We start from the raw sequence: 19,012 nt of genomic DNA, 5'->3' as shown, positions 1-19,012 counted from the left end.
GAACAAAACCCAGACTCAGAACAATAAAATAAATTCCATACTCCCAGCCCAGGGGGAAAAAAAAGAATCGGTCCATATGTAAGAGGCTACTGCCAGCTATTTCTGGCTGGTTTTTGTTCCCTCCTTTATGAGGTGATGATTGTTTACAGTGGTATGCTTTGACTCCCTTCTCTTTTTCTTTTGTGTATTTTGTGTAGTTTTGCTTTGTGGTTACCATGAGGCTTACATAAAACATCTTATGATAGGAATATCCTTATGATACTCCTCATAAGGATCCTTTGTTATTGAGAGGAGCAGAAAGTGCTAAGGGGTGCAGTGTTAGTGGCAGGTATCAAAAATTGGCAAGAAATATTTCTTTCCAGACAATGAGGACCCTGTCCTGAGAAGGAATACTTGTGGTTGGGACCTTACTTAGATACAGAAGGATTACATGGGGAGGTGGTATAGACAGCTCAGGCAATGAGTGCTAAGGAACCAGAGATGGCAGAATTCAAAGTACAAGCAAAGATCAACCCAGGAAAATGAGTGGTTTACCTTTGAAGTACTGACCATGTTTCTTAGTGGCAGTGGCTCATGAAGAAATCAAGGGGAGTGAAGATTTAGGGGAAGAAGTCTGCCTGGAATCGGTTAAGTTCTGAGAGACAAAGGAGGTATGGCTACACAGAGGCATCATATTTTAAGGAAATGGCCAGTTTTCATAACAACAACAACAAATTGAACCACTGAGTTATGTGGTCTCTTGCTTATAGCCATTTCACCAGTTCAAGAAAAATGGATGCTATTCAAATATGAGCAATATCAGAGCAATATCAACAAAGGATTTAACACAGTATCTGTGCATATCGTTACAAGGAAATAATTTACAAATGAGAGCAGCTTTTCCTACAGATACAGAAAACTTACCAGAAAACTTTTGCTAGAAAGTTAAGTGAAATTATAAAAAAAATCACTCTAGTATGGATAATGAAGTACTTGCAAGAAATAATGTAAAACTAAGTATGAGAATTTAGAGATGGCTAGAAAATAGGAAGTAGTAACGTGGCATATGACAAATCTTGCTTATGAACATGGAATCAAAAGGTTTTTCTTTAACAGTACTACCAACCAAATTTAGCTGTATATAAAATAACAAAAGTCAGGTTGTAGGAATGGTTGGTTAAGCCATAGGGGAAGTATGAATTAATTGAAAACCATCACAGTAATGGCTTAAAGTAGAAGTAGTGTTACTAATACCATAGAAATTACTTAATATTCATCACTTAGAATTTTAAAAAGTTAGCCAACTATAAATACAAGCGAACTTTCTTAGTTAGGTAAAGGATATCTTAAAATGTCTAGCAAATATCTTATTTAGTAGTGATAATTTAAAATAAAGCTTATAATTACATACTATTCATCATTTTATTAGTGGTCTTAGTCAAAGCTTAAGAACAGAAAAAGAAATGCAGGGAGTAAATAAATGTAAATGAGTAGGCATGTCATATTTACTTATGATTGTCCACATGGAAAAGTCATCACCATTTATGGAGAACCAACAATAAAAATTATTACTAGAGTTGAACAGGTTTTCTGAATTCAAAGTCACTATCCAATAATCATTAGGATTTTTATACAGTAAACAATTTAAATATATAATTGGACATAAAATTTTTAACAATAGGAAGAAAAAATATACTTAAATCTAACAAAAGGGGCACCTGGGTAGCTCAGTCGTTAAGCATCTGCCTTTGGCTCAGGTCATGATCCCAGAGTGCTGGGATCGAGCCCCGCATCGGGCTCCCTGCTCTGCAGGAAGCCTGCTTCTCCCTCTCCCACTCCCCCCTGCTTGTGTTCCCTCTCTCGCTGTGTCTCTGTCAAATAAATAAATAAAATCTTAAAAAAAAAAAAATCTAACAAAAGATGTAAAAAACGTTTACAAATAGTATACCAAAATTCAGACTATATATATCTGTATATATTTATAGCTAATTGTTGGTTTGTGTAGTAGTCCTTTATCCTTCAAATATAAATTTGAAGTTTGAGTTTTTTTCTTTAAGTTCAATATTTGCTTACTTTTGATAATTGAGTTATAATGGATTAATTATACTCCAATATAATTGGATACTAGAGGTGATCTCAAGCACCTTAGTAAGTTTAAAAGTGTTTTGGGTTTTGCTCAGGCTAGTTTTCAAGTTGCTTCATTCAGTAAAGCTACCCAGGTTTTGTTTTGTTTTTTTAAGATTTTATTTATTTATTTGACAGAGAAAGAGCGAGAAAGGGAACACAAGCAGGGGGAGTGGGACAGGGAGAAGCAGGCTTCCCACCGAGCAGGGAGCCTGATGCGCGGGGTTCGATCCCAGGACCCTGGGATCATGACCTGAGCCTAAGGCAGACGCTTAATGATTAAGCCATCCAGGTGCCCCTACCCAGGTTTTTTGATGAAAATATAGTACTTGTTTCAGTGTTTTTGTAAAGTTAAAACTTATTTAGTATTTAGTGTCATGCCAGATCTTGTCACTGTTTCAGTCTAGTGAAACACTGATAATATCTCTCTGAATTAGACTCAATTGAAAATAGCATGCCTTCATTATCCTCCTCCCCAGAAATATTGTTGTAAGCTAGTAATAATCATCATTACTATTTATTGTGTTTCTTCCTCCTTTGGGGTATGTTTTATGTACTTATTCCTTACAATAATGATGAAAAGGTTATTTGTATTATCCTCCTTTTATAAACAAGGAAACTAAGATTCAGTAAACTCAACTTGTAGCTCACACAGCTAGAAAATGATTAACTAGGAATTGTTTCCACGTGTCTGACTTCAAGTTCTATATTCTTTTCACGATGCTGGGCTTCTCTAAATCTGGACACATATCTCATATGTTGGATGTTTAAACCAATGGATGTAGTGGGCCATTATGACTACAAATAAATGCCTAAGAATATTTATATGGTACATAAATGTTAAATACTTGAACAGATCAATTTTTTTTCCATCCAGATTTTGTATTTCTGCTTTGAATCCTTGGAAGCCATTTACCTTGGCATAGCAGAAAATATTCTAACATTCACAAACACATACTTGAGAAGGAAATCTTGGCAAGTGTGCGTGCTCCCCAATGGCAGACTTTTAGAAGTCAATAACAGGCTGCAGAGTACAGACATGTTTTCAAACAATATGTTTTAAAACTCTGATGACAAAATGTTGAATTAAAAACTCCTCTTGAAACTTTTCTCCCTCTGTTTTTCATTAATATAGAAATATACAAACTGTAATCTTTTCCTTAGCTGTTGATAGCTTATGGAAACTAATTTGAATCTTCTTTACATTCTGCCTGATAGCCACTACGACCACCACCAAACCTGACTCTATTTTTTAAAAAGGCTAGGTTTAAGTGAAAAAATGGATTTGTTCATTTCTAATCTTATCCAATTCTTAAGATATCCTTACAGAGTTAAAAGGCTACCCAAAATGCTAACCCATTTATTCAGATTCTCAAACATTTGTCTGTGTGAAATAACCAATATCCCATTTTCCTTTGGGAAAGAGAATGTTTTTTAGTAATTTTTGGCAAACTATTATCTGATTTGTGGAAACTCTGATGAAAGCCTTGGATTGCACAGAAAAGGAAAACTTCTAAAATGAAAATAATGAATTAGAGCGGACCACTTCTGTAATATCAAACATTGTATGCAAAATGAGAATAATGAGAAAAAGTTTGTAAAAGAAGCTCTATCCACATACCCATTTCTTGGTAAAGAACAAGTCTGTATACAATTAGCAATTGTATATTGAACCTATGCAAAAGTATCTCCCAGGGGATTACTGAGTGTTACACATCCTTAGTTCTATAGACTGTATTCTATTACTGGGTGGTTTTTTTTTTTTTTTTTTTTGTCTTTTTCATTATTCATATTATTGTATATGACTCACAGGTAGGCTGAGAATGCAGTATTTCCTGGCGAGAGGAAGCTGTTCATAGTGCTTTAGGGTGTAGGATAGAGACAAAGTTTGCAATTTCCTTATATAGAGAAAGATATGCAAATATTTAAAAAGGTAATATTAGAGCTTCCTGATTCTGAGTTTTAAAAAAATTAGGTAAAGGAATATTCATAGGTTCCTCCTGGTCTTGAAAAAAATATTATGAACTCCTGTTTATAAGTGATGATAATTGTTTATAGAGCTGAATAAGCATTGATTCTGGTTTTACTCCATTTTCCCTTCCTCCCTAAAGAAGAAGGATGATAAACAATAAACTTACACGTTACCTGTTTTATGATGAGTTTAAAGTAGAATGGTTGGGTAAAATATTGAACTACACTGGTACATAACTTCAGGGAGTATAATATGAATATATAGTTTATGGTTTTCAGAAATAAACATTGATTTGGAATATCAAAATGAGTTAAAATGTTATGTTCCATAGCCCTTAGCACAGATCTTCATGGCAACCTAAAGCTCCTCATAGATGGCTATGATTTCAAAGCAGAAATATAAGTGTGATAAATAGTTATATTCATTTCACACGCAAAGAAAAACATCCTAAGAATTTGCAATTCAAAACATGAAAGATAAACATCACTTTAAAAATCTAATAACCCAAACTTTATTATCACAGTAAATCTTAGTAGGACAGAAGCTGTTTTCTGCCTTTTAACACTGATGGTCTATATTGTAAGATGATTCACATATCTTAATGTGTCTTCTGTCTCAAAGAAATTGTATCAGTTTAATTGGGTAAGTTTTGTGACAAACCTAAGCTTGAAATTAATACAAACGATTACACAATTTTCACATTCCTGAAGGATTCTTTGGTGTCTACGTATTGTGTTGTATCAGTCAAAATGTATTTCTTGTGACCACACAAAACTGCAAGGCGGCTCTGACTTCAGAATGAGCATCTTTACAAATTTATTTGAACTAAATTATGTAATTTATGCAGGTACTATCTGTGGTTTTTTATTTTGTTCTCTTTACAAGTGAGAAGCTTAGGTAAGTGCTGCTAATATTTTTTTCAGTAAAGCAACTGTTGTTTTTAAGTTTGAGTCATTTGAAGATGGGTAGGTCTGTTTGCAAATTGGTAGTTTATATATATAGCCTCATGTATATTTTTGTGTTAGGATTATGGCAAGAATATAATGAAAAATTTAATATATTTTTAGGGTATACTTTTCTTAATAAATTTAGTTCCTAATTTTGTGTAATGAGAACAGACAGTAGCCCAATAATTCAAAGAATATTCAAAGATGACTGTAGAGAGGATTATATAAAACAGGATATTTAGTCTTTCCTATAAACTCAGTACAGTTGACCCTTGAACAAATCAGATTTGAATTGTGTGGGTCCATATATCAGATTATTTTCAGTAAATACAGTACAGTACTGGTAAGGTATTTTCTCTTCTTCATGAAGTTCATACTATTTTCTTTAGCCTATTTTAAGAGTAAGTATATAATAGGGGGCACCTGGGTGTCTCAGTTGGGTATCCATCTGACTCTTGGTTTCAGCTCAGGTCATGATCTCAGGGTTGTGAGCTGGAGACTGCTTAAGATTCTCTCCCTCTTCCTCTGCCCGTCACCTCTCCCCCTTAAAAAGATTTTATTATTTTTTTAATTTATTTGAGAGAGAGAGAGCTAACAGGGAGGGGCCGAGGGAGAAGGAGGGAGAGAAAGAATCTCAAGCAGACTGCATTGATTACAGAGCCCAACACGGGAGAGAGAGTGATCTCACAACCCTGAGATCATGACCTGAGCTGAAATCAAGAGTCAGATGCTTAACCAACTGAGCCACCTGGGTGCAGCCACCCTCTTTTTTAGTATAGTCTTACCTGGTTTTGGTATCAGGGTAATGCTGGCCTCATAGAATGACTTTGGAAGTTTTCCTTTCTTTTCTATTTTTTGGAATAGTTTGAGAAGAATGGGTATTAACTCTCCTTGAAACGTTAGATAGAATTCACTTGTGAAGCCATGTGGTCCTGGACTTTTGTTTGTTGGGAGTTTTTGGATTCCTAATTCAATTTCTTTGCAGATTATTGGTCTGTTCAAGTTTTCTATTTCTTCCTATTTCAGTTTTGGTAGTTTATTTTTCTAGGAATGCATCCATTTCTTCCAAATTGCCTAATTTGTTGGCATATAATTGCTCATAATATTCTCTTGTAATTGTATGTATTTTGGTGCTGTTGGTTATTATTTCTCCTCTTTCATTTGTGATTTTATTTATTTGGGTCCTTTTTCTTTTTGGTAAGCTTGGCTGGAGGTTTATCAATTTTATTGATTTTTTTTTTTTTCAAAGAACCAGCTCCTAGTTTCATTGATCTGTTTTCTTGGGTTTGGGTTTTTTTAGTTTCTATATCATTTATTTCTGCTCTAATCTTTATTATTTCCTTCCTTCTGCTGGCTTTAGGCTTCTTTTGTTGTTCTTTTTCTAGCCCTAAAGGGTGTAAGTTTAGGTTGAGATTTTTCTTATTTCTTCAGGTAGGCCCGTGTTGCTATATACTTTCTCTGAGGATGGCTTTTGTTGCATCCCAAAGATTTTGGACTCTTGTGTTTTCATTTTTTCCATGTATTTTTTTAAATTTCTTCTTTGATTTCCTGATTGACCCATTCATTGTTTAGTAGTTTCCATGTATTTGTGGTCTTTCCAAATTTTTTCTTGTGGTTGACTTCTAGTTTCATAGCATTTGGTCAGAAAGGGTGCATGGTATGATCTCAGTCTTTTTGTATTTGTTGAGACCTGATGTGTGACCTATTATGTGATCTACTCTGGAGAATGTCCCATGTGCACTTGATAAGAATGTATAGTCTGCTGTTTTGGGATGGAATGTTCTGAATATATCTGTTAAGTCCATCTGGTCCAGTATGTCATTCAAAGCCATTGTTTGCTTATGTATTTTTTGCTTAGATGAACTGTCAATTGATGTAAGTGGAATGTTAAAGTCCCCTATTATTGTATTATCAATTCTTTTATGTTTGTTATTTTTTTTTATATATTTGGTTGCTACCAGGTTGGGGACATAAATATTTACAATTACTATATCTTCTTGTTGGATTGTCCCCTTTATTATGATATAGTGCCCTTCTTAGTCTTCCTGTAAGAGTCATTGTTGTAAAGTATAGTTTGTCTGAGATAAGTATTGCTACTCTAACTTTAACATCCATTTGTATGGTAAATGTTTCTCCATCCCCTTACTTTCATTCTGCAGGTGTCTAGGTCTAAAATGGGTCTCTTGTATGCAGCATATAGATGGGTCTTGGATTTTTAGTCCATTTACATTCAAATTAACGATAGATATATATTTAGTACTATGTTAATTTTTTTTGGTCATTTCTGGAGATTTCTCTGATCCTTTGTCTTTGTCACTTTTGGTCTTTCCAGTCAAAGAATCCCCATTAGTATTACTTGCAGGGCTGATTTAATGGTCATGAACTCCTTTAGTTTTTGTTTGGGAAATGCCTTATCTCTCCTTCTATTCTGAATGATAGTCTTGCTGGATAGAGTATTCTTGGCTGTGGATTTTTCCCATTCAGCACGTTGAATATATGATGCCACTCTCTTCTGGCCTGTAAAGTTTCTGTTGTGAAATCTCCAGCTAGCCTTTTTGGTCTTCCCTCATCAGTTAAGGACTTCTTTTATCTTGCTGCTTTTTTTTTTTTTTTTTTTTTAAGATTTTATTTATTTATTTGAGAGAGATAATGAGATAGAGAGCATGAGAGGGGGGAGGGTCAGAGAGAGAGGCAGACTCCCTGCTGAGCAGGGAGCCCGACGTGGGACTCGATCCCGGGACTCCAGGATCATGACCTGAGCCGAAGGCAGTCTCTTAACCAACTGAGCCACCCAGGCGCCCTGTCTTGCTGCTTTTAAGATTTGTTCTTTATCAGTATATGTCTTGGTGTTGCCCTGCATTTGTTGATTTTGATTGGGAGTCCTCTCTGCCTTCTGGATCTGGATCTGTTTCCTTCTCCAGATAAGGGAAGTATTTATTATTTTTTGAAATAAATATTCTACTCTCTTTTCTCTCTTTGTCCTTCTTCTGGGACTCCTATAATATGAATGTTATTATGTTTGATGGAGTCACTGAGTTCCCTGAGTCTATTCTCATGTTCCATAATTCTTTCACTCTTTTGTTCAGCTTCATCATTTTCTGTTATCTTCTGGGTCACTAATTTGTGTTCCTCTGCTGCTTCTAGCCTGCTGTTCATTGTATTCTTCATCTCTGATGGATTCTTTTTTAACTCTTTAATCTCTGTGGTAAGGGTCTCCCTGATGTCTTCTATTCTTTTCTCAAGCCCAGTGAGTATCCTTATGATTATTGCTTTAAATTTTCCATCAGGCCTATTATATCTGTTTCACTTATATCTCTGGCTATGGCTTTATCTTATTCTTTCATTTGGGATGAATTCCCAAAGTCCCATAGTTAGTGAAAATTATTCTAATGGGTGAAGTGATACATGATTTTTTAAATTTAATTATGTGACCATTATTTTTTAAAAAATGCAGTATTGATATTCCTTGATATACATATTATAACATTACACCCTGTTTTTCAGTGTATAGTCTTTGCTATGACTTCTGGCCAGATGTGGAATCATATCCGTGGACCTCCGTATGCTCATAAGAACCCACACAATGGACAAGTGGTAAGTGCATGTTCTAAGCACCCATATTTTAAACTTTAATCCTGTTTATTTTTTTTTATTTTTATTTTTTTTAAAGATTTTATTTATTTGACAGAGAGAGACACAGCAAGAGAGGGTACACAAGCAGAGGGAGGGGGAGAGGGAGAAGCAGGCTTCCCGCCGAGCAGAGAGCCCTGTGCGGGGCTCGATCCCAGGACCCTGGGATCATGACCTGAGCCGAAGGCAGCTGCTTAACGACTGAGCCACCCAGGTGCCCCAATCCTGTTTATTTTTAAATAATATTCACAGACAACGTGGGGTCCGAACTAAGGACTCTGAGAAGGAGAGTCACATGCTTTTCTGACTAGGCCAGTGAGGTACCCCTTTCATCCTGTTTATATAGGAATCAGAAATCATGTGCAGTATTTAGTGAGAAAGGATTTTGTCTGTAAATCTAAAGTTTTGTTCTTTCTCTTCTGATACAACCTCTACTATATGCATATACACATGCACATATATGTATATATATATTTTAGGGTGAGGACTGCTTTACTGTTTAAGAAAATTTGTGTACCTACCACATCAAATAGACATTCATAACCTAGTTTTTCACCTTTACATATTGCTATGGCAATAATATGTAATGCCAAAAGAGGAAATAGGAACAGTTTGTAGGTGGTGTCCCATAAGTGGTAAATTTAGTTAAGAAGAGATTAATTAAAACATCATTAAGAACCCTGGCAGTCATATTAGAATGCTAAGAAGTGTTTGTTACAAAATTGAAAGGGAAATTGATGTGCAGTTAAATCAGTAGCAAAGTTCACATTAGTAACTGCTACTGAGTTTATTTATTTTGTTGCTTTACTTTTTTAGGTTTTTTGTTTTTGGTGAATGGGATATTATTGTAATAGATCAACTGTCTTTGAGGCTTAATATTTATTAGGTTGGTGAAGATTAACTGTTTAAAAATGTGACTTTTTTCTGTAACTTTTTCATTTGGAATACATACAGATTTTGAGAGAATAATGTAATGACACCCCTCATGTACCTGTTACCATACAATTACTAGCTCATAACTAATACTTGTTCCATCTCTTCCTCCATTCAGTTCTCTTTACCTTCCGTCAGATTCTTCTGAAATAAGTGCTCAATATCATTTCATTTCATACAGAAATACTTTAGTAGATATCCCTAAAAGATAAGGTCTTACCACCGTCACCTAGAATATTAAATTCTTAATTTGTTTTTTTGTAAATAAATTCTCAATTCTTGAAATTGTAATTCTGAATGAAATTTTCATATGGCAAAATGTTATAAATTCTCTGGAACTCTATAAATATAGATTACAACATAAGTTTGAGATTTATTCTTCATTGCTTATAGTGCTTCAAATACCTTTAATATTAAAGCCAACAAGTTATTATTTCTTCTTCCTACATTGTGAATTTCTTTGAACTTCTTCGTGGAACTCTGTACATTGGGAAATATCTCACTTTATTCATTGCCCGTTCTCTGACTGCCCAATCAGGTTTTAAGACTAGGTTTTTTAGACTATTAGACTAATTGGCTAATTGCCAGAGTTAGATAATGATTGGTTTGGTCTCAGATTTCTCCTGAAGATGGTAATGATACGGAGTCAGAGTTAGACTGGAAGATTAGCTGCCATAGTCATTTAGACATGGGTTTTGCCACGTATGTATATTTTTGAAGTCTTTCACTACTTAGAGGGGTTATTGAATGTTTAAATATTCAAATTGAATTATTTTAAAGAAAAATAACTGGAAATGATTATCAAACAAGTCTTTCCAACAGCCTGACTAGAAAGTGGTGTCCTTTCCTCTCCTCCTCCCCAGTACCCACACTCTGTCCCTTTCCTGTTTTATTTTGCCTTCGTAGCACTTAATCATCTTCTAACATGCTTTCAAATCTACTTATTTTGTATTTTTGTCTGCCTTTTATCATGACATCAGTAAGACATAAAAAGTCCTGCTGTCAGGTCTTAGCAGTTTTTGTCACTGATATGTTCCTATTACATAGAGAAAGTCCTAATGAAAGATTGGATCACTATTATGTTCCTGCTACTTCAAAGTGTAAATTTAGGAAATATTATAAATTTTTCATTACTGTCTTTTAATATTATTTTAAGAGAATATTCCTTAAGTTGAAAAGCATTAAGCATTGCTTTTTATTGTTTGGTTTGTTAAAGTATATGGAAAATTAACCAACATTCTTATGAAATGTGTTAACTTGTATAGGGGAAGAAAAAACAGTTTTTCTCTACTCTTCTGAGTTTTTGGCTAGGACCCCTATAACAAAATACAGAAGTATAAGAGAAGAACTTACTAACATGTATACTTCCTGTACACATGGGAGATACTCAGGGAAAAATCAGTAACACTCAGAGGTGACTTAGAGTTCAGGCTCAAATACCATCTTCAGCTAAAGATAGAAAAAAATGTGTGCAAGGGAGGCCACTTGGAGGTGACCAGGAAAAGCAAGCTAATTAAAAGTAAGATTTATTATGCAGAATTAAGTCACAGTTGCCCCCCTTCGCACATTTTTTGATAAGGGTCTAAAGTTGTTTGTAGGAATTTACCTTTGTCATTCCTGGTAAAGGGCGAGGAGGGACACCTTCCAAAACATGTGCTGCCTTTAGGCAGATTGGGGAGGCCAGAGAGCTTTTCTTGTATCTTCTTCTCAACTGCCTTCAGCCCAAAATAATCCTTACACGAAAGTGACATATTTTTCTTACTGTAATCTCTATTATTGCTTTTCTAAACCATCTAGTCTCCTTACATGTAGTTTACTGGAGTAATAAGCTCCTAAAGTTTGTGCCAGTAACAGTAACTGAGAATGGATGTGACCTATTGTTTACTGACTACATGTGAGGCAGTAGACTTCATAGCTGAATATTTTAAGGCTACCAGGTGAATATTCCTAAAACGTAACTTACTATAATATGTATGGACCTGAGTTACAGTTTACAATCCCAAGTACCTCTCCCATTTCCTGACCATTGTGATTTTACTTTTCAACCTGTTAACTCTAGTACTTTGCAGAGAAAGTGTTAGCCTATTTGTACTGTTGTGTGTTTCCTAAACTTTTTTTTGCTGCTTCCATTCCTGGAATGTCCTCTGTATCTATCAAATTGTACCTATCCTTCATATCTCACCTGATTTTGCCATCCTGCTGAGATGTGTTACTTCTTAATTACATTGGAAGTGCCCCCTACTTCCCTTTACATATTTATTAACATGTGGTTAGTCCACTTATGTATCTATGCATTTTTTAGTATACTGATTCTTTAATGTTTCATATATCCCATTTTAGTCAAGTCCTTAGACATGTGGAGTTTCTTTGAAGCTATTTTCATCTCTACAACTTGCATTGAGCTGGTCCTCAGTAAATGTTTTATTAAATGATTATAAGGACTCCTACTAGAAGATTTTTATTTCTTTTTTTTTTTTTAAAGATTTTATTTATTTATTCATGATAGAAAGAGAGAGAGAGAGAGAGAGAGAGAAACAGAGGGAGAAGCAGGCTCCCAAGGAGCAGGGAGCCTGATGCGGGACTCGGTCCCAGGACCCTGGGATCATGACCTGAGCCGAAGGCAGACGCTTAACCATCTGAGCCACCCAGGCGCCCGAAGATTTTTATTTCTAAAATTGGATTATCTTTTAATTTTCTCACTAGTCAGAAGAATAATAGGATTAACATGTCACTATTAATTGAGCATAAACCAGTTACTCACCTTAAAGTTCAGATTAGAGAAGATTTTATTTATTTAGAAAATTATTTATCTTTTTCCACATTTTTATATTACTATTTTTCAGGTAGTGATTGGCAGGGCCCTTAGGAAAAGGTACTCTGAGGCCCAGAGGAACACATTAGGAGAATTTTCTGTGTTTTTAAATGGAAAAGCATTTCCTTCATACAAACATCTTTTAACATATTTATCTTAAATTTCAGCAACTTAATCAAAAGTTAGAAATAATGAAATTTAAGCCAAGGTGTTTAAAAAGATGAATTTTGTTCCAAGCTCTATCCTCTTGTATTTTATAAAAATATAAAGGTTTTAGAAATTCAGGAGCCTCTTTTACAGCAACAATTGCATGAGTGTGCTCTTGGCCACAGAGATGTGGATACAGTTTTAAGTTGATGGGAGATATTAACTCCTTAGCAGTATAGACAAAGCCTTTAATCTGCCTATTAAAGCACAGTGAAAAGGGCAGCAGAATGTTGCCTGTTAGTATATAGCTTTTATCTTGTTGTGCATTTTAACATATTCCAACAAAATTTCTCTTCCTGCCTTTTTATATGCATAATGTCATCATACACTGAAACAGGAAATTATGGTTTAAGTTTTGTTTTAATGAATTGCTTTACATAATAATGTGTTTTCATATTACTGAAACAAAATAGAAGATTAACTTTGCTTTACAAAATGAAATGGTTACTGGTACAGAACTTTAAATAATGATTGATTGTTCATTAGAATGATAATAGTAAATATTTTTCTTTATAATAGATGTGTTCAAATTTCAAAATATAACTTGAAAATTAGTACTATCCTTCTTTGGTAATTTCTTCATATTTTAATCTGTATTTCTAAAGAGAAATTACCAAATCTCTAAAGAGAATTTGTGTTTTTGAGAATAATTATCATGAGGCTATTCACCTCTTTCAGTGGTATGGAGTATCTTATGAATATATAAAGGAATTTTATAACTTGGCATTAATTCTTGATCAGTGTACAGTAAGTGCATTAGGGTGGAACTAAGATATATAAGAGAGTACTTCTTACTGGTTTTCACATTTGTAACAATTTCCATTTACTCTTATTTGTAGGTAACTATTATACACAAAGATCAGCTAATTGAGTTGTAATTTTTGTTGAGTTTTGCTAAATTAATTACATAAATGTTTTACTTCAACTCTATGGTAGATGTTTTGAGGAATTTATTCATAAAGAATTATTTATATCAGTGTTATGTTAACGTGAACTAACTTTGTAAATACTTGAGGATTTCATTATGGAAGTCTGTGATTTACAGATTTATTTTTTTCCTTTTCTCTGAAGTTGTGATTTCTGTATAGAATTCTGGGTGATTATTAGTTCTTTTGTCCCAAATACCACATAACTAGATTGCCATTTTTCTGTATAAGTTTAGAAAGAATTTAAGATCCAGTTTTATATTTTTTAAGCATAAAAACCACATAAAAAGGCTTACTTTTATTTTTTTCTTCAGCCTGACCAATTTTCATTTCAGGCATTGATTTATTAGTATTATCACTTGATATTTTAAATTATACTTCAGGAAATTCAAATGTTTAAGAATAGTAAGACCATCTTGAAAGAGAAGTACAAAGCTAAATGACTTCAGGTTACCAGATTTCAAAACTTATATTAATTGTGAAAGCTCATTCTGTTAAATTGGTGTATTTGTCTGTCCTTCAAAAATATGCACACATTTATGGCAATAGTAATACCAAAATGCAGTGTGGAACCAGGGCCTTTTTAATAAATGGTGCTAGAGTAATTTAAAAATGTAGAATCTTAACAGTTGTCATATACCATAAATATAAATCCCATATGGATTATGGAGGTAAATATGAATGGAAAACATGCTACATTGAAATACATTATAATTAGGAACTTTCATCATCAAAATGTTCCTATCAGGAATGTGAAAAGGTAAGTCAGAGAATGGAGAAATCTTCAAGGACTTGGATCCAATATATATAAAGAAGAAACACAATTCAATGGGAAAAATTTGGGGAAGACTTGATCACACTTTCTCAAAAGAAGCTATTGGAATGGCCACTAAACATATGAAAAGGATTTCAACCTTATTATTACTTAAGTAAATTGAAGTTAAAACACAGTAAAGTGCTATGATACATTCACCATAATGATTAAAATAAAAAAAAAATCAGTAACACTGATACCATGCAGTTTCAGTACCTAGAAAATGAATTCATTCAAGCAGTTTAAAAGCTGACAACATGTATTAAAACAATCATACTCATACCCATGATCCTGAAATTTTTCATAAATATATATTCAAGAGAAATGCATACATATGAGTGCCAAATGCAGTGTACAAAAATGTTAATAGCATTATTCTTAATAGCCCCAGAGTGGCAACAACATTTAGGCTGTAATGTTGAATTATATCAATAGAATGATTAAATAAATTATAAATAGTGGTATATATGTAACTACTTAAAACAAAAAGAACAAATCTCAAAGATATAAAGTAAAAGAAGTCTGGCACAAAACCAAGCAGAACGTAACTGTGGGTTAAATGTCAGAGAAGGTACCTTTGAGCTATGTGGGTTGTAACTGGAATGGGACAGGAGACAGCTTCTAGATACTCTATTTCTTCATTTAGGTGATAGGTACACAGGTGCAATCAGTTTGTGAAATTCATCTAATTGTAAACTTGTGAAATATGAACTTTCCTGGGTGTATGCTATACTTCTATAAACATTTTTTCTATACTCTGAGAACTTTAAGACATTGATAAAAGAAATTGACAGTAAACACAAATAAATGGAAAGATATACCATGCTCATAAGTCAGAAGAATTAATGTTAAGGTGTGCAGTGCATACTACCCAATGCAATCTGTAGCTTCAGTGCAATCCCTATCAAAATACCAATGGCATTTTTCACAGAACTAGAACAAAGAAATATAAAATTTGTATGGAACCACAAAAGATACGGAATATCTTGAAAATTAGAAAAGAAAAACAAAGCTGGTGGTATCAAGAGCCCTGATTGCAAACTATACTACCAAGCTATGGTAATCAAAACAGTATAGTACTGCACAAAAACACATAGTCCAACAATAATTGACCATATAAACATGGGTCTAATCTTTGACAAAGGCATGAATATACAGTGGTCTCTTCAATACATGGTGTTGGGAAAACTGGGCAGCTAAATGCAAAAGGATGAAACTGGACCACTTTCTTACAACATACATAAAAATAAACTCAAAAGGGATTTAAGACTTCAATATAAGTTCGGAAAAATTCTTAAAAGGTAACATAGTATTGTATATTTGCCTAAGCAATATTTTTTTTGGATCTGTTTCTTTAGGCAAGAGCAAAACAGGCAAAAATCAACAAATGGGACTACATCAAGCAAAAAGCTTTTACATAGGGAAGGAAATCATTAACAAAATGAAAAGGCAACCTACTGAATGGGAGAAGATATTTACAAATGATATATTTGATAAGTGGTTAATATCTAAAATACACAGCAAACTCCCACAACTCAGTATCAGAAAAAACAATACAATTAAAAAATGGGCAGAGGACCTGAACAGATAGTTCTCCAAATACATACATACAGATGACCAACAGGTACAGGAAGAGATGCTTAAAATCACTAATCATCAGTGAATGCAAATCAAAACCACAATGAGACCGCCTAATGTGTCAGAATGGATAGTATCAAAAAGAAAATAGCAAGGGTTAGCAGGAGGAAAGGGAACCCTCATACATGGATGATGGGAAAGCAAAATGATGACACCACTGTGAAAAACAGTATGGATGTTTCTCAAAAACTTAAAAATAGAACTATGTGATCCAGCAATTGCACTTCTGGCTTTTTATCCAGAGAAAATGAGAACACTAATTTGAAAAGACATATGCACCCCTCTGCTTATTGCAGCATTATTTACAACAGCCAAGATATAGATGCAATGTCAGTGTTCATTATTAGATGAATAGATGATGTTTGGGATGAATTTGTCCCCCACCCTTAGGGAACATTTGGTAGTTTCTATGCAATTTTGATTGTTACAACTGTGGGGGCATCTGCCTACTAATGGCAATTAGTGACAGAGGCCAGAGATGCTGGTAAACATCTTACAATGCAGAGGACAGTTGCCCACGATAATGAACCATCTGGTCCCACATGTCAGAATGTTAAAAGAAGCAGCCCTGTTTTAGAGTTACAGAGAACCTTAAATATAATTTTGTCTTCTCAGATGTTTTGCAGCAAAGGAAACATTCCACTTAGCATTTATACTCAAAGGTTGACTTTCTTAAGAAAATATGTAAATAAATTGAAGTAACCAGTGCTTAGGATCACACTGACCTATAGTTTGATGTTTAGGATTGTTGTGAATATTGAAAGCCATCAGTAAATGTATTGATATAGAAATGTTTTTGATATAATCATTTTCCTTAATATACCTTAGTAAACATGATTTAATCTTAGACATTTAATATGCTTAAAAAGAGATGTTTACATAAGAGAAAGTGAAGAAAACTCTTAATCCCAAAGAGTCCTTTTTATGCCTTTGTTCTCAAGTGTGTAAGAAAAACAGGGCTGAATTTTTCCCAAGCTCTTCTCTTACTGGTTATGTCATTAGGGGATATTACTTAGTCTTTCTGTTCTTCTGTAAAATAAGTCTAATCTTGCTTTTCTTACCTTGTATAATTCTTTATGAAATAAAATATAATAGATGTATAAGCAGTTTTAAAAATGGAAGACACTCGGCCTTAGTTTGGATTCCTCCCCAAAGTCTCAAAGGCAATAATTCAAGTAAGAGTATATACATATTTAAGAATATTGTATCTTTATTATAATTTTTAGCAATTATATAGATTGACAGATCATTTATTCCTTTATAGAAGATTTGTTATTGATGCTCTATCAACAGGGTCTGTGTTTTGAATTGTATTTTCCAATAGTAGTATGCATTGCAGTCCTCTTAGCTCTGCATCCCTACTGCTTTTTCACCTTAAAATCGACAGTATACACTTAGGGAAACACGGGTGAGAATGGCACATAGTTTGTGGCCCTCAAGAGAATCTACGTATAATGGGTCCCTTTGTCAGCTCCAAACTTCTCATTCTAGTTTTAATAGTCTAATATTTTAACTGGACTGAGCTACTTGGATCAGACAGCTTAATAAAACACTATGGGGGGATGTTGTTGGGTCTTCATTTAGCTATTAGTTTACAAAATTCAACATCTGTAATATTGATGACTGTTCATATTTTCATATATCGTGGAATAAAACATGTCTACAAGATCTAAAATGCTATTATAATTTCACTGCATTGAAAATGTAAGTGTAAATAGAGTGTAAAGAAAATTAATAGCGTACGCAGTATGATGCTGTGCTGATTTGCAAGTTTGTTTGTCACCATTAAGATGCTTTGTAATGGCACAAGCCAAGTACTAATGGTCCACTTAACAGCATGGAAGTCATCACAAAAGCAGTTATTACTGTGTAGCTAAAAGGAAACTATACAACTAACTGTATCGTTACATGGGACATAAAGATATTTTCTGTTAAAAAGAAGACATTATCCTGAATGAAATGCATTCATTGAAATAAAGCTTATATTTAGGTAATAACTCCCAACATATATAAGTGTAGTGTTCTTTTTGTTTTGTTTCAATTTCCCAAGATTTGGCTTTTCGCTGCTGCCTGAGGATTGCTATGGGTTTACCATATAAAATCCAAAATATTTCACTGCATTAAAGCTAGTTCAGTTGTGAATGAAACTAAGAGCTGTGTTCTCTGTGCACATGCAAAAATATTGTATTGCAAAAATGGCATGCTGCTTAATACAGAATTTATCAAAATGAAGCACTTTTTCTGTGTCTCAGGCAGCCATATTAGTCTTACGCTTTCTCAATTCCTTTATAGTTTTATGCCTCAGGGATTTTGCATATGCTATTTTTTTTTTTTTTTTTTTTTGACAGACAGAGGGAATACAAGCAGGGGGAATGGGAGAGGGAGAAGCAGGCTTCCCGCGGAGCAGGGAGCCTGATGCGGGGCTTGATCCCAGGACCCTGGGATCATGACCTGAGCCAAAGGCAGACGCTTAATGACTGAGCCACCCAGGTGCCCCGAATATGCTATCTTTTTGAGGGACATATTTTAGCCATAAGTTGGAAACTGTATGGACTTATTTAAACTAAGCAAAATTATTTTGAATGGAAATATTTACAGGGGATTCAGTAGTTTCACTGTAATCTTCATACCTCCACCAGAGACAGTGTCGGCATGCAATTAAAATTTTCAAATATTTGCAAATGACACTACAAAGGGCTGATATACAAGATCTATAAAGAACTTCTCAAACTAAACACCCAAAAAACAAATAATCAAGTCAAAAAATGGGCAGAAGACATGAACAGACACTTCTCCAAAGAAGACATACAAATGGCTAACAGACACATGAAAAAATGTTCATCGTCATTAGCCATCGGGGAAATTCAAATCAAAACCACATTGAGATACCACCTTACACCAGTTAGAATGGCAAAAATTGATATGGCAAGAAATGACAAATGTTGGAGAAGTTGTGGAGAAAGGGGAACCCTCTTACACTGTTGGTGGAAATGCAAGTTGGTACAGCCACTTTGGAAAACAGTGTGGATG

General features: G+C 34.1%; 1 protein-coding gene across 2 annotated transcripts in view; it reads left to right on the top strand.

Annotated features, from left to right (window-relative positions):
• TUSC3 (tumor suppressor candidate 3) overlaps positions 1–19,012 on the top strand; it is a 267,954-nt gene that overhangs the window by 170,801 nt on the left and 78,141 nt on the right. For both annotated transcript variants that reach the window (XM_044911838.1, XM_044911834.1), the window contains exon 6: positions 8,527–8,616. In XM_044911838.1, the coding sequence (XP_044767773.1) occupies positions 8,527–8,616 (90 nt within the window). The remainder of the gene's footprint in view (positions 1–8,526; positions 8,617–19,012) is intronic.

This window comes from Neomonachus schauinslandi, chromosome 2 (assembly GCF_002201575.2).
Source record: "Neomonachus schauinslandi chromosome 2, ASM220157v2, whole genome shotgun sequence".
NCBI classification, from domain to species: domain Eukaryota; kingdom Metazoa; phylum Chordata; class Mammalia; order Carnivora; family Phocidae; genus Neomonachus; species Neomonachus schauinslandi.
This window is presented reverse-complemented; position numbering and strand designations above follow the sequence as displayed.